Raw genomic sequence first — 18,245 nt, forward strand, 5'->3', positions numbered from 1 at the left:
GAGAAACTAATAGTTCCTCTGCCATTAGAGGAAAATTTGATCACATAATGTAAAATACTTGTGCAGTGCCTAGCAATGTTTATTAGTGATAGCGTAATAAAGAATTCCATGTGATTGTATCCCGCAAGTAAACAGTCTTTACTAACCAGAGATGACTGGCATAAAAATAGTTAGGGAAGGAAAAATGTAGTAGTGTCTGGGCTAGAAAGTTTTTTGGGAGGCATTAGGTTCTCAATCTTATACTTCATTTTTGATATGGGGCACTGGAAGAGAAAATTGAGATGATGCAATTGAATACCTGAAGTTTAAGAGCGAGGGTCCTCTCTTGCTCTGCCATTAACTGGGCCCTGTCCCTCTCCATCTTCTCAGTCAATTGTTTCACATGTTCCTGATAACTCTTCTCTTTCTGTTCCATCATCTCCTCATTCTTCTTTTGTGTTTCCTCCAATATTTTCTTTGCGGCTTCTGCAGATTCAGCCTTTATACGTTCCACTGTGGAAGAAAAATAAGCAGAAAAAAATATGAATATTCAATTGCAGGTGTTCCCTTTTCCTTTCCCTTGTTTTTGTTTGTCTTATCCTTACATCATTGAGAAAACTTCTTGTAATTTTGCCTTGGGTAACCAGAAAACCAATGATCATACAGATTCGTTAAGAAAACTCTCATAGAACTATGAATGATACTTGCCATTCTTTCTCTACAATAATAATTCCAGGTGGACCAATATTACTAACATTTTGTGAGCTTTCCAACCATGTAGAGTGTTTTCAGCTGTTCTCACCTTCAATCGCTTCTTCCTTTTCTGAGAGCGACTGATCAGTCTGTAGAAGTGCATCAGCCACATCCTCCTTGGACTCCAAGTATTTTTTCAGCACCTCTTTGGCCTGGTTATACAGAGAAAGGTAGAATGAAGAAAGAGTGATTGTGGGTTAGAGCAAAACCCTGCAATACATCTGTTAATTCAATTTAATTTTAGCATTCATGTAACAATTCACTTTATAATTCAAATAGTATTTCAGATTTAGTAGGTCTGAAATGCAACTCTAGATCTCCCTTCAAACCTATTCCTTCCCAATCACCCCAATTTTAGTAATTAATAACTCTGTTCATCTAACTGTATCCTGGATATCCTTCTTGTCTCACATATCCCGTAAACAATCATCTGCAAATTATGTTAGCTTTAGCTTCAAAATACAGCCAGAACCCATCACTTGTCACCTGCTTCATCCAAACACCTTAGTCCAAGACGGCATCACCTCCAGCCTGGAGAACTGTTAAAGCTTCAGAATTGGTCTCTCTGCTTCCACTCTTTTTTTCCCTACAGTCCATTCTCCTCAGAGCGGCCAGAGTTTTGCTATATTATTTAAAGAAAAATCTTACCACTCTTATAATCAAAGCCCTCTATTGACTTTCCAATTCATCAAAAAAAAAAAAATTCAAACTTCTTTCACTGGACTTCAACATACTCCCTGTCTGGCCTCTGGTATCTGACCACTCCTCTGAACGTATCTCTCACCAATCGCTCCTTGGTTCACTGCCTGCCAGCACATTAGCTTTCTTGCTATTCCTAGGACACAAGCCAATTTATTTATCTGGATCATTTCTGTTATTTGAAGTTCTCTTTTCCTAGAGTCCATTTGGCTCACTCTTTAACTTCTTTGAAGATTCTGCTGACACTTTATCTTATCTGAGAGACCTTCTGTAATAACATACACATAAAATTGGTGCACTTTTCCTTCCTCTTCTATAGCTGTATCCTGCTTTTTCTTCACAGTGCTTTTTGTCACTGTGACAGGGACTGCTAGAGTCATTCTAAATCTCTATTATCCTCTGTGTACTTTGTAACAGAACTGTGATTTTTTTCCCAGCTGGGCACATGGCGGGTCGTGGTAAAACACTGTCTTTTCTTTTTATTTTTTTCTTTTTGAGAGGGAGTCTTGCTCTGTCACCCAGGCTGGAGGGCAATGGCGTTATCACGGCTCACTGCAACCTCTGCCTTCCGGGTTCAAGTGATTCTTCTGCCTCAGCCTCCCGAGTAGCTGGAATTACAGGCGTGCACCACCATGCCTGGCTGATTTTTGTATTTTTTTTAGTAGACACTGGGTTTCACCATGTTGGCCAGGCTGGTCTCGAACTCCTGACCTCAGGTGATCCACCCACCTTGGCCTCCCGAAGTGCTGCGAATACAGGTGTGAGCCACTGCACCCAGCCAATATTCTCTTTTCTACTCAACCTCCCTTATAGCTGAGGTTCTCATATGGCCAGACTAAATTCTGGCCAATAACATATACTCAGAAGTGTTATATAGTATATCTTGAAAATCTCTTTAAAGAAAGTTGACTCACAGCCCTTTTACTCTTTTCTTTTTCCTTTTTTACCCCATCTATAATGTGGAACCAAAGGCTGAAATTCTAAGAGCCATCTTATAGCAGAAATTGACATTGAAGATCAAGGCCATGTGCTAAGGGGCTGGAGCAGAACAAGGGAGGACCTAGAATCAAGATGAATGTGAAGTCATCACAGCAGCATTCAGCTCTCTCTTCCTGATTTCTTACAACATACATACATACAAGAAAGAAAGAAACTTCTACCTTTTAAAGCCACTGTTGTTTTTTCATTTTAAGTAACATATAGCCAAACCTAATTCTAACTTATGTAACCTGAGTATACCAGCATAGAAAAATTGCTAAGAGCATAGATTGTGCTACCTGCGTTTGCATCCAAGCTGTATCATTCATTATTTGTGTGATATTGGTAAGTCCTTGCACTTCCCTGTGCCTCAATTTTTTATATAAAATTGAGTTGTTGAGGGGGCAAAGCAAGATGGCAAAATAGAAGTTTCCACTGATCATCCCCCAAGTAAGGACGCCAATTTAACAACTATCTACACACACAAAAAGCACCTTTATGAGAACAAAAAATCAGGAGCACACTGACAGTAACTGGTTTTATCTTAATATCACTGAAAGAGGCACTGAAGAGAGGTTAACAAAAAAAAGAGTCGTGAATCGTTGAAGCCACCCCTCCGCTAACCCCTTGGCAGAGGCAGTGTGGTATGGAGAGTGATTCTGTGTTCTAGGGACAGGGAGAGCAAAACTATTGTGAGGCGTTGACCTGAATACTGCTCTGTTATAGCAGAAAGCAAAATAGGTCCAAACTCAGCTGACACCTGTTCACAAAGGGGGCATTTAAACCAGACCTAGCCAGAGCGGAAATGCTGATCCCAGTGGTTGGAATTCGAATTCCTGCAAACCTCACTGCTGCAGGCTGAAGTTGTTGGAGTGCTCAATAAACCTGAAGGGCAGTTTAGGCCACAGGAACTGTAACTCCTAGGTGAGTCCTAGGATGAACTGGGCCCATAGTCAGTGGACTAGGGGGCACATGACCTACTAAGACACCAGTCAGGATGGCTAGGGGAGTGCTGGCATCATTACTTCCCTGACCCCAGGCTGCAAAGCTTGTGGCTCCAAAAGAGAATCTTTCCTTCCTCTTGAGGAAGGAAAGAGAAGAGTGGGAAGGACTTTGTCTTGCATCTTGCATACCAGCTCAGCCACAGCAGGATAGGGTATCAGTCAGGGTCATAAGGCCCCTGTTCCAGGCCCTCCTGGATGACATTTCTAGACACACCCTGGGCCAAGGGGAATCTGCTGCCTTGAAGAGAAGGATCCAGTCCTGGCAGGATCCATCACCTGCTAATTGAAGAGCCTTTGCTCCCTGAATAACCAGCAGCAATACCCAGGTAATATGTTGAGGGCCTTGAGAGAGACTCTGAGACTTGCTGCTTCAGGTGAGACTGAAGCACATTCCCAGCTGTAGTGGCTATGGGGTGAGACTCCTTCTGCCTGAGAAAAGTGGAGGGAAAAGTACAGGGGATGGTGTCTTGCACTTTAGGTACCAGCTCATCTGCAGCGAGAGTAGAGCACCAGGCAGGCTCTCGGGATACCTGATTCCAGGACTTTAATCTTCGATGGCATTTCTGGACCTGCTCTGAGCCAGAGAGGAACCCTCTGTCCTGAAGGGAGAGTCCCAGGCCAGGCAGTATTCACAAGCTGACGAAAAAGCCCTTGGGTCTTAAGACAATATTGGTGGTAGTCTGGCAGTACTCCCAATGGGCCTGTGGTGGCTGTGGCCATGGGGTGATGCTCTGCTGCCTTTGGAAAGGAGAGGGAAGAGTGGCAAGGACTGCATCTTGTGGTTTGAGTGCCAGCTCAGCTGCAGTACAACATAACACCAGATAGATTTCTAAGGTTTTTGACTGTAGTCCTTGGCTCAAGGATGGCATCTCTGGACATGCCAGGGGCCTGAGGAAACTTACTGTCCTAAAGCGAAGGACACAGGCCTGGCTGGCTTTGCCACCTGCTGATTGTAGAGCCTCAGGTTCTTGAGTGAACGTAAGTGGTAGTCAGGGAGTTGTTATAGCAGGCCTCAGGAAGGACCCAGTGCTGTGCTGGCTTCAGGTCTGACCTAGCACCGTGCCAGTTGTGGTGGCCACAGGGGTGCCTGTGTCACTTCACACCGAGCTCCGTTTGGCTCAGAACAGAGAGAGAAAGACTTCACTTGTTTGGGAGAAAGTAAGAGAAGAGAACAAGATTCTCTGCCTAGTACTCCAGAGAATTCTGGATTTTGCTCAAGACCATCAAGGCAGTACCTCTGAGTCTGTAATAATCATGGTGTTACTGGGTTGGGGTGCCCCCAAAGCAGATACAGCTTAGATCATGATACCCAAGTCCTTTTGAATATCTGGAAAGCCTTCCCCAAAGGACGGGTACAAATAAGCACAGACTGTGAAGATTACAATAAATACCTAACTCTTCAATGACCAATTCATCTTGTTGATAAAAATGAACAAGTATCAAGACCATCCAGGAACGTGACCTCTCCAAATGGACTACATAAGGCATCAGGGACAAATTCTGGAGAAACAGAGATATGTCACCTTTCAGGCAGAGAATTCAAAATAGTTGTTGTATTAGTCCATTCTCAGACTGCTGATAAAGACATAGGTAATTTATAAAGGAAAAGAAGTTTAATGGATTCACAGTTCCATATGGCTGGGGAGATCTCACAATCATAGTAGAAGGTGAAAGGCATGTCTTACATGGCAGCAGACAAGGGAGAATGAGAGCCAAGTGAAAGGGGCTTCCCCCCTTATAAAACCATCAGGTCTCATGAGACTTATTCACTACCACAAGAACAGTATGGGGAAAACTACCCCTATGATTTAATTATCTCCCACCAGGTCCCTCCCACAACACATGGGAATTATGGGAGCTACAATTCAAGATGAGATTTGGGTGGGGACACAGCCAAACCATATCATTCCACCCCTGGCCCCTCCCAAATCTCATGTCCTCACATTTCAAAGCCAGTCATGCCTTCCCAACAGTCCCCCAAAGCCTTAACTCATTTCAGCATTAACTTCAAAGTCCACAGTCCAAAGTCTCATCTGAGACAAGGCAAGTCCCTTCTGCCTATGAACCTGTCAAATCAAAAGCAAGTTAGCTACTTTGTAGATACAATGGAAGTTATAGGCATTGGATAAATATACCTGTTCCAAGGGGCAGAAATTGGCCAAAACGAAGGGCCTAAAGGCCCCATGCAAGTCCAAAATCCAGCAGGGCAGTCAAATCTTAAAGCTCCAAAATGATCTGCTTTGACTCTATGTCTCACATTCATGTCATACTGATGAAAGAGGCAGACTCCCATGGTCTTGGGGAGCTCTGCCTCTGTGGCTTTGTGGGGTATAGCCCCTTCCTGGTTGATTTCATGGAATGGCATTGAGTGTGTGCAGCTTTTCCAGGCACATGATGCAAGCTGTTGGTGGATCTACCATTCTGGGGTCTGGAGGATGGTGGCCCTCTTCTCACAGCTCCACAAGGCAGTGCACCAGTGGGGCCTCTGAGTGGGGGCTTCAACCCCACATCTCCCGTTTGCACTGCCCTAGCAGAACTTCTCCATGTGGGGCCCACTCCTGCAGCAAACTTCTTCCTGGACATCCAGTCATTTTCACACTTCCTCTGAAATAGAGGTGGAGATTCCCAGACCTCAATTCTTGACTTTCATGTACTCACAGGCTCAACACCATGTGGAAGCTGCCAAGGCTTGGGGCTTGTGCCCTCTGAAGCTATGGCTGGAACTGTACCTTGACCCCTTTTAGCCATGGCTGGAGTGGCTGGGACACAGGGCACCAAGTCCCTAGACTGCACACAGCAGAGAGGCCATGGGCCTGGCCCACAAAACCATTTTTCCCTCCTAGGCCTCTTGGCTTGTGATGGGAGGGGCTGCCATGAAGACCTCAGACATTCCCTGGAGACATTTTCCCCATTGTCTTGGTGATTAATATTCAGCTCCTAGTTACTTATGCAAATTTCTGCAGCTGGCTTGAATTTCTCCTCAGAAAATGGGGTTTTCTTTTCTATTGCATTGTCAGGCTGCAAATTTTCTGAACTTTTATGCTCTGCTTCCCTTTTAAAATGAAATGCTTTTAACAGCACCCAACTCACCTTTTGAATGCTTTGATGCTTAGAAATTTCTTCCATCAGATACTCTAAATCACCTCTCTCAAGTTCAAAATTCCACAGATCTCTAGGGCAGGGGCAAAATGCCACCAGTCTCTTTGCTAAAGCATAACAAGAGACATTTTTGCTCCAGTTCCCAATAAGTTCCTCATCTCAATCTGAGACTGCCTCAGCCTGGATTTCATTGTCAGCATTTTGGTCAAAGCCATTTAACAAGTCTCTAGGAAATTCCAAACTTTCCCACATTTTCCTGTTTTCTTCTGAGCCCTCCAAACTGTTCCAACCTCTGCCTGTTACCCAGTTCTTTCCTGCCCTAGGCATTTCCACATTACATTATTTGCTATAAAGCTATTCCTCTATGTGCTTTGGTTAGCTCTTAACCATTTATTTAAAATATGTATATGTGTATATATATATATATATAATATATATAAGTTACTGTGATGTTTGACTAAAAGTAATTTTCTATTTTCATTCCTTCTACATGTATTAGAGTTCTAATGTGAGCAAGAACTGCCCTTTCTCCTCTATTTATTTTATTTACTTATTTAATCATTTAGTTGTATCAGTGTAGATCTATAGATATTTATTTTATCATACAGGTAACACTTTACTATCACTATTTTATATATATAAAATATATATTATAATATATATAATATATAGTATGATATAAATATATATCATATGATATATATGATATGATATATATTTATATCATAATATATAATATATAATAATATATAATTATATATTATAATATATGTAATATATATAATATATAGTAATATATAATTATATATTAATTAAATTAATTAATATTAATTAACTAATATAATTATTAACATTGTGTTCCTTCCAGAAAGGCACATTTATACTCTTAGTATAAAATAAAAGTAAAGTGGGAAGAGTCAGTTGACTGTAATCCTCCAAAGTCAATGTAAAGAGCTCATTAATGGACTGAGAGTTAGCTTTCAATATTCATTCTCATCTCTTTCTATTCTCACATCCCTAGGCTGGATGTTCACCATGTGTATGGACAGAAGGGGCTTAGAGCTTTGCTGATGTCACTCACCGTTTTTCTTCCCAGCCAGCTTGTTCATCAGGTAGGATTTGCCTGTGCGATAGAGGCCCACAATCGCCACCATCACCACAGGCTGCGTAATTGCAGATAGGATCTTCAGAGCTTCTGGATTGACCACCAGCTGCCCTTTAGTGTTATCAATGAGGCTCATTGGACCCGGCAAGTCGATCTCTGGAGCCGTGTCCAGGGTGTTGTTCCCTTGTGTGCAAGGAAAAAGATGAAATGGAAAGCAGTTTTTAGGTAGCTAGCTATGCTGAACTTTACAATATGGATTAAATTTTTGTTTTCTGTGCTTGAACTTCTTTACATACACGTTTTTTAAAGCCCGGTTTCTCTTTAAGGCTGTCTTACAAATTGGTTCACTGGCTTAGAAAGCTGAAACTGGATCCCTTCCTTACACCTTATACAAAAATTAATTCAAGATGGATTAAAGACTTACAGGTTAGACCTAAAACCATAAAAACCCTAGAAGAAAACCTAGGCAATACCATTCAGGATGGGCAAGGACTTCATGTCTAAAACACCAAAAGCAATGGCAACAAAAGCCAAAATTGACAAATGGGATCTAATTAAACTAAAGAGCTTCTGCACAGCAAAAGAAACTACCATCAGAGTGAATAGGCAACCTACAGAATGGGAGAAAATTTTCGCAGCCTACTCATCTGACAAAGGGCTAATATCCAGAATCTACAATGAACTCAAACAAATTTACAAGAAAAAAACAAACAACCCCATCAAAAAGTGGGCGAAGGACATGAACAGACACTTCTCAAAAGAAGTGCAAATAAAGATTCATCATACTTCCATAAGTTTTTCAGTCACTATTTTTAGCATCTGTTGGTAATTCTTGTTTATAAGTTACTGTGATGTTTGACTAAAAGTAATTTTTCTATTTTCATTCCTTCTACATTTATTAGAGTTCTAATGTGAGCAAGAACTGCCCTTTCTCCTCTATTTATTTTATTTACTTATTTAATCATTTAGTTGTATCAGTGTAGATCTATAGATATTTATTTTATCATACGGGTAACACTTTACTATCACTATTTATCTCATTGTTCAACTCATCCCAGATTAGTTCACTGAGAGCTCCTTTAAGCTATAGCCCAGGTTCTATGGACATGCTTCCATCATATTTTCAGTGCTTCTTTCCTTCTGGCATTACAATATATGCCAGGCTTATCTAATATTTTTTCTGCTTCAGCCTTAGAATCGACCATTTCTCCCAAGGGCTCTGGTTGCTTTCATTGGATAATGGTAGATAGACAACAAGATTATCACACTAGGTGTGGTCATTACTTCTAGGCCCTCTCAGGGGGAAAGTTAAGAAATCTATGTTTGTATACCAGCACATGAATACACACATCTACATTTATTTCTCATCTATCCATTCCTATATATGAGCTTAAGTTTCTTCTCATATTTCTAATTCCAATTCAACAAAATAAAACTTATTCATGTTTTCCCCTTGTTTTTAAAATCTTTTCTCTGAGTGTGTCATTATACATAATAAATTTAGTTATTTGCTCAATTCTAGTACATATAATTTGTTTTAAAGTTACTAACTCGTAAGTGTTTGAAAGATAAATTTGCTAACTAGAGTGCACTATTAGTTAAAAGTTCTTCTTGTCTTTGGTCTTACACATACAGTCAAAACACTGTATTCCAACGTTGCTTAGACTACTTTTTCCTTCTCCATTCTCTTTGGTGTAGTTAACTTATTTATTTGTAATATAGTTAGGTTCATTTGTTGGTTGATTTTAAGTATGCATTTATTTTTGAGTATGCGAAATATCATAGTTCTGAAAGTCAGAGCTTTACAACAAGCTGTAGTCAGAGAAGTGTCACTTTTCCTTCATCTTGCCACTGCATTCCCATTCCATCTGTCTTTCTATTCTTTCCACTTCATGCCCACTTATCCTCCATAGATATCCAATCTTGTTAGTTTCTAGTTTACCTTTCTTGGACTTTTTTTTCATTAATGAGCATATACATGTATATTTTCTTATTCACATTTTCCAACATAAAGATCACATCACATAGAAGTATGGGAGTCTTTCCATATCAGTTCATAGGAAGATTTCTCAGTTCTTTTGACAGATATCTACTCCATTTATGTGGACATACCACAGTTTATTCAACCATTCTTTTATGTATAGACATTTAGATTGTTTCTAATATTTAGCAATTACAAACAATGCTGCAATGAAAACCTCTGCTAACCTTGTGAGTGTATATTTTTATATTGCTATAGGAGTAACTTTAGGATAGCGTCCTGTAAGTGAGATTGCCAGATCAAAAGGTAAGAGCATTTTATTTTGTTAGATATTGCCAAGCTCCTCTCCAGAAGGATGTACCAGGTTGAATTCCCACCAGATCATCTTGTATCTCACTGTTCAGAAAATGGATTTTTTTTCTAGATATGTCACATTTTCTGATTTAATTACAAAATTTTCTTTGGAAACTTTTCACATTCACATTTAGATATTTGGACTGAGCAAAGCTGAGCTTGCTAAGCTCACATACACAGTAATAGGAACTTTTACCTGGGGAATCTTGTGTCATACATATCTCCATACTTTGAAACATAGATACCATTCTAACCCAGCCTTGGTCCTGATTTCTTCCAAGCCCCTCTACGGACTCAGGTTACCCAGTGGCTTCTTCCTATCACTATGCAGGAAGCCCTTTGAGCTACCACAGGACATCACTTGTTCTTAATATTTGCTGTGAATCAGCATTCACCTGCTGTTCACTCAAGCTTGGTATCTCAAATCTGACATGTAGAAAATCTGTTGATATTTTACTCAATTATGTTACCAGATTTTAACCTCTCTGTGTTTTAAGACTGATTCTTTATTACCTGCATGTATATCAGTTTGCATATTGCTTTCAGTTATTTCAGGTAATGAAGCCAGCATCAGGAAACATTCTCTGATGAACCAGGGCTTGTTTTTTTCTGACTTCTGCTTCATGGAGAGCAGTATATACACAATTGTAGGCATATCCTGTTTAACCAGGCCTTGATAATTTGATAATTTTGTAAATTTAGAATGAGCAAAAAGCCTTCCTGTAGTAACATCTTAATTTGTGTTTTTGCCTTGAATGTCTCAATCCCTGTAACTTAAAATGATCATGATATAACATTTATAATTTCTTTAACATACAATCATAGACTGTAAGCATTACAGCTTTCCTTCTTCTATAATAAAGAGTGCTTTGTTTATAATATGGAGTCAATTACTTCTGACTTGCTCTGATGAAGGCTTATATCTAATTATCTGTTTCCCATCTCTTCAGGGGACAATGGCCAAAAACTATTTATTTTTCTGTGGTCAGGACCCATTTTCTCTTACAGCAATGGCTCACAGAGACTTCTGGCAAGACTTCTGTTTCATTTTATAGCATGATGTACACCACCTTAAAATGGGAATCAATCAATGACTGACTCAGAAAAGTAGCTGCACAAAGATTGTATAAGCTCCCTAATTATAACAACTTGTTCCCTCTCTTCGCAGATCCCAAGTTGCCTACCTTCATTTACCTAGAGCTCTACAAGTGGCAATAATGAATGTGATAGAGCCCTAACTTTATTAAGCAGATACTAATAATGATAAAGTTAATTTAAGATGGTGTCAAGAAAGAAATAACAATTTCGAAACATTCCCATCTCTCTATGTAGGCTCCACCTCTGCTGGAGACCAGTTCACAGCAGGAGCAGAGAGCACTAAGGAACCTGCAGCCACTTGATAGGGCCAGGATAGTATGTGGACTTGTGTCCCACAGCAGCCTCAGCTGCGGCCTATCGTGGGAATGGTCAATTTAGATAAAACTGATGAACCCTGGTAAGTATTTTCCCAGCCCTGCCCCAGTCTTGCCCAGATCAGAGATCCTTTAGCGTTGGAAAGAAGGTTGTTCCAACGTGGAAGTCGAGTCCTTTTCCTCCTCTCTTCTGAGTTTGGCTGCACTGCTTTCTCCCTCTTTTTTCTCTCACAGTAACTGTGGACTTTTACTTTACCCCTCCGACGTCCTGGGGCTTCCTCCAACGTCCAGGCTCTGTCAATGTCAGAGACCTGACCAGAGACAAGAAAAAGAGGTAACCTCTGCAAAGAAATGGACTAATATGAAACAGAAAGTATCAACTAAAGCAGTGACTCATTCACCATAAAAAGAATTGTTGACAGCTGTGCTAGTAAGAGGGTTTGTCATGATTTCTCAACCAGGAACTTCCCATTTTATTATTGGAAAAGATCTTAGAGACTGCTTGCTATATTAAGTTTTAAAAACCCCTTCATTGGGTCATTTAAAATAGTGCTATTTATCTCATGTTTGTAGGCCAGTTTGAGAAGCATGTGGATGAGAAAGCCTCATATAATATTTTCTTAGGTCCAATTACCTTGAATATTAGCTTGAGCACTGTTAGGTTCCCTGAGGGAATATCTATGCCTTATATACTTTTGAATTATCAGCACCTAACCCAGGTCCTGACACTTAACATTTAATAAATAATAAATAATGATGAAGGTAACTCTCATTTATTGCACACTTGATACAGACACAGTAATAACTTCTTTATATTAATCATACCATTGTATTATTTTGTATTTGTTTATTTTTTAGAGACAAGTTCTTGCTCTGTTGTCCAAGCTGGAGTGCAATGACATAATCATAGTTCTCTAACCTCAAACTTCTGGGCTTAAGTTATCCTTTTGCCTCAGCCTTCTGAATAGGTGGGACTACAAATGAGGCATCATACCAGCTTGTGTGTGTGTGTGTGTGTGTGTGTGTGTGTGTGTTAGATATGAAGTCTCACTATGTTCTGAGGCTGGTCTCCAACTCCTGGTCTCAAGTGACTGTCCTGCCTTGTCCTCCCAAAGTGCTGGGATTACAGGTTTGAACCACTGCACCCGTTCCCCCTTGCATTCTACAGTAATTTCACCACAATGTTACCAAGAAATTTAACAACTTGTTAATATTACAGAGCTACCAAGTAAGGTTTGAACCCAAGTCTTCCTCTAAAACCCATATTATCAACCACTTCACTAAAATACCTCTGTGTTTGGTGACTGAACAACAATAACATTTCTTATTTATCAACTACTTTCTAGGCCAGATTATTTACATATATTATTTAAACAACACAATACTGCTTCAAAATATGGGGTGTTTGTTATTCCTTTTGTCCAAGGAGGAAAAAGAGAAAGAGATTAAGCAATGTCTAACTAAAACCATTGAGCAACTTCAAACTAGCAAGTCATTATGTGAGATTCTAACTTGAAAAATCAATTTAATTAATATCACGTTATATCTATGTTCCACGCTGTCTCTAAAAGAAAGAGAAAAAAATAAACAATGAGAGAAGAGAGTAAGATTGTGTGTGTGTGTGTGTGTGTGTGTGTGAATACTGGTGACATTGAAAGTGAAAGTAGAGCAGGGTTATTTCAAAATAGAAGTAATTCTAGGAAATCAGCTGCTTTTTTTCTTCTCAACAATAAAATCTATCATTTATATCGGGGAACCATAAAATAGCTCCAGGGACAACTGAATCTTTGTGAATTATGTATAGTCTAAGGGTAAATAAAGATGAATACTTGTTTATTAGCTAAAAGAGCCCTTTTTTCTAAGTTTCTGGCCCTTCCTTCACTATGCTAAACATTCCAATTGCCCTGTGAGCCAAAGGCAGTAAGTTCATTCCAGGGTGATTATCATAGGTGAGAAACTTGAGGAACACAGGGGCCATGTGGTGTCCAGTCCCTCGGAGAGAACAGGGTAAATTCAGACAAGTGTGCATGTTCTTTCTAATTCAGTGACTCCCTTCTGCACTAGTTTCTAAAATTGTGTCCTTTATTTTGAGAGCTCTAGAAATTGGGAATACGGTGAGGATATGGTAAATTGGGGCCATATTGGAGGGTAGCTTATGTACTTAGCTCACACCTGAGCTTATGTGGTGGGTTTTGTGCTTGGAACTAAACCTAAGTTGATGAAGAAGACCTAGCACCTGAGATCAAAGGTGGTAGACGGGTGTAAATAGGCATTTTCAATGTTACAATTATATAAAAACTTCAATGGTAGGAGTGACAAAATGGTGCCAGGGCAAAACCGGGAAGGGCATCTCATCCAGCCTTGGAAAGTTAGGAAGTAGGACACTTTAAGGATGAGTGGGAGCTGAGAAATAACAGATATAGGGTGAGGAAGCAGGGTTTTAAGAAATCTTTGCCCCTTTTGCAAAGGCCCTCAGTCAAGAGAATATGCACAGCTTATGGACTTACAAGGAGTTCATTCGAGTTCATTCAAGTACTGAGAACTAGAAAGCCAAAGCAAATTCCTAAAATGTTGAGTTGAAAAAAAATTTCCTTCTACTTCATCATCTTTATAAATATGGGACAGCATTTAGAGACCATTCCAAGCAACATCCCAGGGGACTTTGTATCTGAAAGTATACTTTGGAATAAACTTTGAAATCTTTATTGAAAGGTCATAATAAAAATGAAATTAGGATGCATGTCTTGTGCCCTTTTTAGTTCCTTGTTCTGATGAGCTGGCTTTTCCTGTTGAGCTGACTTATGCTATTTCTAGTGGTATTAATCACTTTCTTCCTATCATGGGAACTCTCCCATTCATTCATTATTATTTCCTTTTTAATTTTAATAATAGTTTTTATCTATGTTTGAATACATATAAATAATAAGTTCATATAAAATATTAAAGGCACAGAAGATCACGAAGTATGATTTTTTTTTGGTGGATTAGTATGTAGAAACTGCTTTCGGCTCCCTGAGAGGCTGGATGGAGGTGGAGGCTACGTGCTTGCGGTGCTGGTAGAGGTGTTACAATAGAATGTAATTTACTATGGTGCTGAGGTCACCCTGGTTAATGCTGCCTGCGTGAAGAGGACAAATGCATAGAAAGACTCAAGAGAGTGGGACAAAACCATATTGACAAAAGAGTGAAAGACTTCTGGAGTGCACACATCAGAGGAGCTTCTTTCTGGCTTCATAATGCCTTGGAAGAGGAAAGAACAAGAGATTTTCATAAGAATTTGCAATCACTGCTTGGCCTCCCAAAATCTTGAACAAATTAGATCAAAGATCAAATCCATGCTGTGGCAGCAATTCTTTATAACTAAATGGAGCTCCCTATATGGAATACAAGAAAGTAAGACTTTATAAGTAGTTTAAAATCCTTTAATGTATCCTTTTTTTCAACTAAGTATATTATATTTGTGTTCATCTTGACAATCTTCTCTTTGTTTCGCTTTTGATATGTCTGACAACTCAGTTTAAGACTGATTATTCCAGTCCTTGATAATAAAGTCTATGTTATGGATTTGGAGTTATGAAATACAAGTTGAGGTCATAACTTGGCAACCTAACGGATGATCTTGGGCAAATAGATTAATCTCACTATCTTCCTTTTATTGTCCATAAACTGAAGATAACATTTGCCTTTCAAGATTATAGTAAGAACTAAATGAAATCTGTATTTGTTAACCTAAAGCACTCAACAAAGATAATAAATATAACATTAATGCAATCAATTTTTATAAAAAAATAAAAGCACAGAAGAATATATGATGTGAAATGAGTTATCTTCTAATTTCTCACCTCAACTATTCAGGTTCATTCCTGCTGTGACCATCTATACTAGATTATTTTCTATTTTTCCAGAAGGAGATAATAATATATGCACACATTTATTACTTTCTAAATTCAGTGGTAGTAATTATACATGCTTCCTGCATCATTTTTTTTTTGTTACTTATGATACATCTTGGAGACTTGTCATTGTTAGTTCAAATAGAGCTTCTCCCTTCATTTTAGTGGCTGTAGAGTATTCCTTTATGAGTGTTTCCCAAGATTTCCCTTATCAGTACCTGAAAGAGGGACTTTAATGTTTTTTTCAGTCTTTTGGCATTATAACAATGTCACAACATAAATACTATTTTATATATACCATTTTCAATTTGAGTAAATCAATCTATATGATAGATTTCTAAATGTGGAAATGCTAGGTCAAAGGTATGTGCACTTAAATATTTCATATATGATTCCAACAGTTCACACTCTCACTAGCAAATATGAGACACTGACAATATCCTTAAACCCTTGCCAGCTCAGTGCCCTGTCAAACTGTTCTTTCACGCCCATGATAAATTGAAGCAAGAACCTCATAGTTTTTCTTTGCACAACTTTTATTGTCAGTAAAATTAAACATTTTTATTATCATATTTTTGCCTGTTTAAAATATGTGGTGTTACTCTCTTCTCACTGATTTGCAAGAGCTAATTATAACTTAAATTATCTCTGTGACTATAATATTAATTGAAAATAATTTCTTTATCTTACCATTTGTCCTTTTGCTTTACTTAAATCTTTTCTAGGAATAATTTTATCTTCTAACTTGTTCCCCATTTCTTTTAATTATTACTTCAGTCAAAATTAAGTTTGTTTTTATGAACTTCAGGCCATAATATTCTTTGAAATTTGCTTTTTAATTTTAAACTTTTCTTAAACGAAAATGCAATAACACATATACTTTTAAAATGAGCAACAGTGTTATACCATTTTAACAAAAGAAACCTCAGCTTATAATTTTCTTACCAGGATTTCTCAGCCTATTACATAAATGAGCTAAGAATTTTCATCCCTAAATCAACTAGCATAGCAGCCCCAGGTAGTGCTGCAATAAATATATTGCCAGCCACCTCGAGAATCTGTGAAAACACTGAGGGCTGTTCATTTTCAGCTGCTTCAATCTCTTCTTTCAGTCGATTAATCTCTTCATTTAATGACTCAAATATCTCTTTAAATCCTTCAGTAAGTGGTTCTTCTAAGACCTATGAAAGTAAAAGAGCCTACTTTTGAAAATCCCCAATTTTTAAGAGTCTAAGTTTTATATTTAACAATTTCATTAGTTAAACACGTGTCCATTTCTCTAACATCTTAGAAAATCTTTGATGAGTTTGTCTGACATTTCCAGATGACTGGACCTAAATAATGGGAGTATCTATGATTTACACCTTTGTGACATTTCCTCAGCACCATCTCACTGGAGGTGGGGAGGAATTTTGTTCCAGCACAATGAATGCCCTTTGAGAGGGAATGCAGATTTAATTCTAATTGATTCCCCTTTCCACTGATATAGCAAGGCCATGCTCATCTAGCAAATAATGGGGACTGCTGACCCTGTGTAAAACACTGGTTGTCAAGCTCCAGGTAGGGACAAGGAATATATTTTACTCTAGTTGTATAGGATGAGTCAGGCAGATACAGAAACAAATGGAGCAATTTGAGATCATTCAGTATCATTTCATATCAAGCCAAATCTGATACTTTCATCCAGATGGATCTATTTTGGGTCCTTTTGATGGTTGTGCCAAGAATCCTAAGGGCTGGTGGCCTAAGGTCCTAATTAATTGGGGCACAGTGAGACCATCCTATAATCACCACAAACAGCAGCCCGGCACCCTGGGGGATGTCATGTGTACTCTCCAAAGTCTAACACGACAGAAAGTGCTGGAGTCTTGTAAACTTACAGGCTTCAGTAGAATTCATATGTATTTGAAATTTAAGTGAAATATATACCTTTTGTGTTTCCTTCTGGAATCTTGACTAAGTTTAAAATTTTGGCCCTTCCCTAACTGAGGAACTGGCATTGTGCCTCAAGCACTGCCAGGCTTCATCCAGACTCACCTTCATCTTGTGACTCAGCATCTTTCTCAGCTCTCTCATATAGTTTTCCCTTTCCCTCTCCATCTTCTTCTTGAGTTGAGCTATGTTTTCCTGGAAGCTTCTCTCTTGAGCCTCCATCATTTGCTGCTGTTCCTTCTGTTTTTGTCTTAGCAGCTCCTGTTCCTTTTCAGCTGCCTCCTTCTTAGCCTGCTTAGCTGTTCCACAGAGGTTTTACAGAGGGAAGAAAATAATAGTCAGGTGGGAGAAGAATCATCATGGCTAAGTAGACGGAGTCAGGAAGATCTTCTCCCACTGAGAGACCAGACCATAAAGAAGACTGATAAACTCCAAGCAGGACTTCAGAAGGAAGGCATTGAGAGTTGATGAAGGAAGGATGCAGACCCAAGGCTGAAGGAGAGGAAGCCGGGAACCTTGCACAGGTTGCCAAGCACCAAGACTCGTTCCTAATCCTGAGCAGCTCCTGGGGAAGGGGTGAGGTAAATTGGTGCGAAGTGGCCCACTCTCCCCATGGACCTCTGAAATCCTAGCTTTAGGAGACCCCACAACTCCCATAGATGTTTGAGGTGGCAAAGAGAGCTGCTTGGAGAGTTGGTAGGGACAGGACTCTGGCCAGTGTGGAGCCTAGATATTTGGCACAGGAATGGCTGCAGTGGAGCACAACCAGGAACTCCCATACCCCAAGGCTTGCCATGCCCAAATAAGTGGCCTTGGCTTTTGTCGACTATTGGTCCTGGATAGAACTGGGCTATCTTGCCTGTGGGATGGGTCCAGTATGATCTGAGCACCTCCCAGTCTGCTAGCCTCTCTCATGGTCCCTGCCTGGCTGCATCCACTTAAAGTGCAACGTCAGATGCCTAACCAAAGCACTTCCCAGCAGCCATCACCATATCTTCTTTGCTGACATACCCTACCTAACCATCATAGAGCTTCAGCAGATGGGCTCACACCAGT

General features: G+C 39.4%; 1 protein-coding gene across 1 annotated transcript in view; it reads right to left on the reverse strand.

Annotated features, from left to right (window-relative positions):
• Nucleotides 1-15,689: 15,689 nt before the first annotated feature.
• Nucleotides 15,690-18,245, reverse strand: part of GBP7 (guanylate binding protein 7) — a 38,859-nt gene continuing 36,303 nt past the window's right edge. The window contains exons 9-10 of the mRNA XM_063625354.1: nucleotides 17,295-17,488; nucleotides 15,690-16,438 (exon numbers count right to left, since the gene is read on the reverse strand). Of these exons, the coding sequence (XP_063481424.1) occupies nucleotides 16,220-16,438; nucleotides 17,295-17,488 (413 nt within the window). The 3' untranslated portion in view covers nucleotides 15,690-16,219. The remainder of the gene's footprint in view (nucleotides 16,439-17,294; nucleotides 17,489-18,245) is intronic.

The sequence above is a fragment of the Symphalangus syndactylus genome, chromosome 12 (assembly GCF_028878055.3).
Source record: "Symphalangus syndactylus isolate Jambi chromosome 12, NHGRI_mSymSyn1-v2.1_pri, whole genome shotgun sequence".
Classification (NCBI taxonomy): Eukaryota; Metazoa; Chordata; class Mammalia; order Primates; family Hylobatidae; genus Symphalangus; species Symphalangus syndactylus.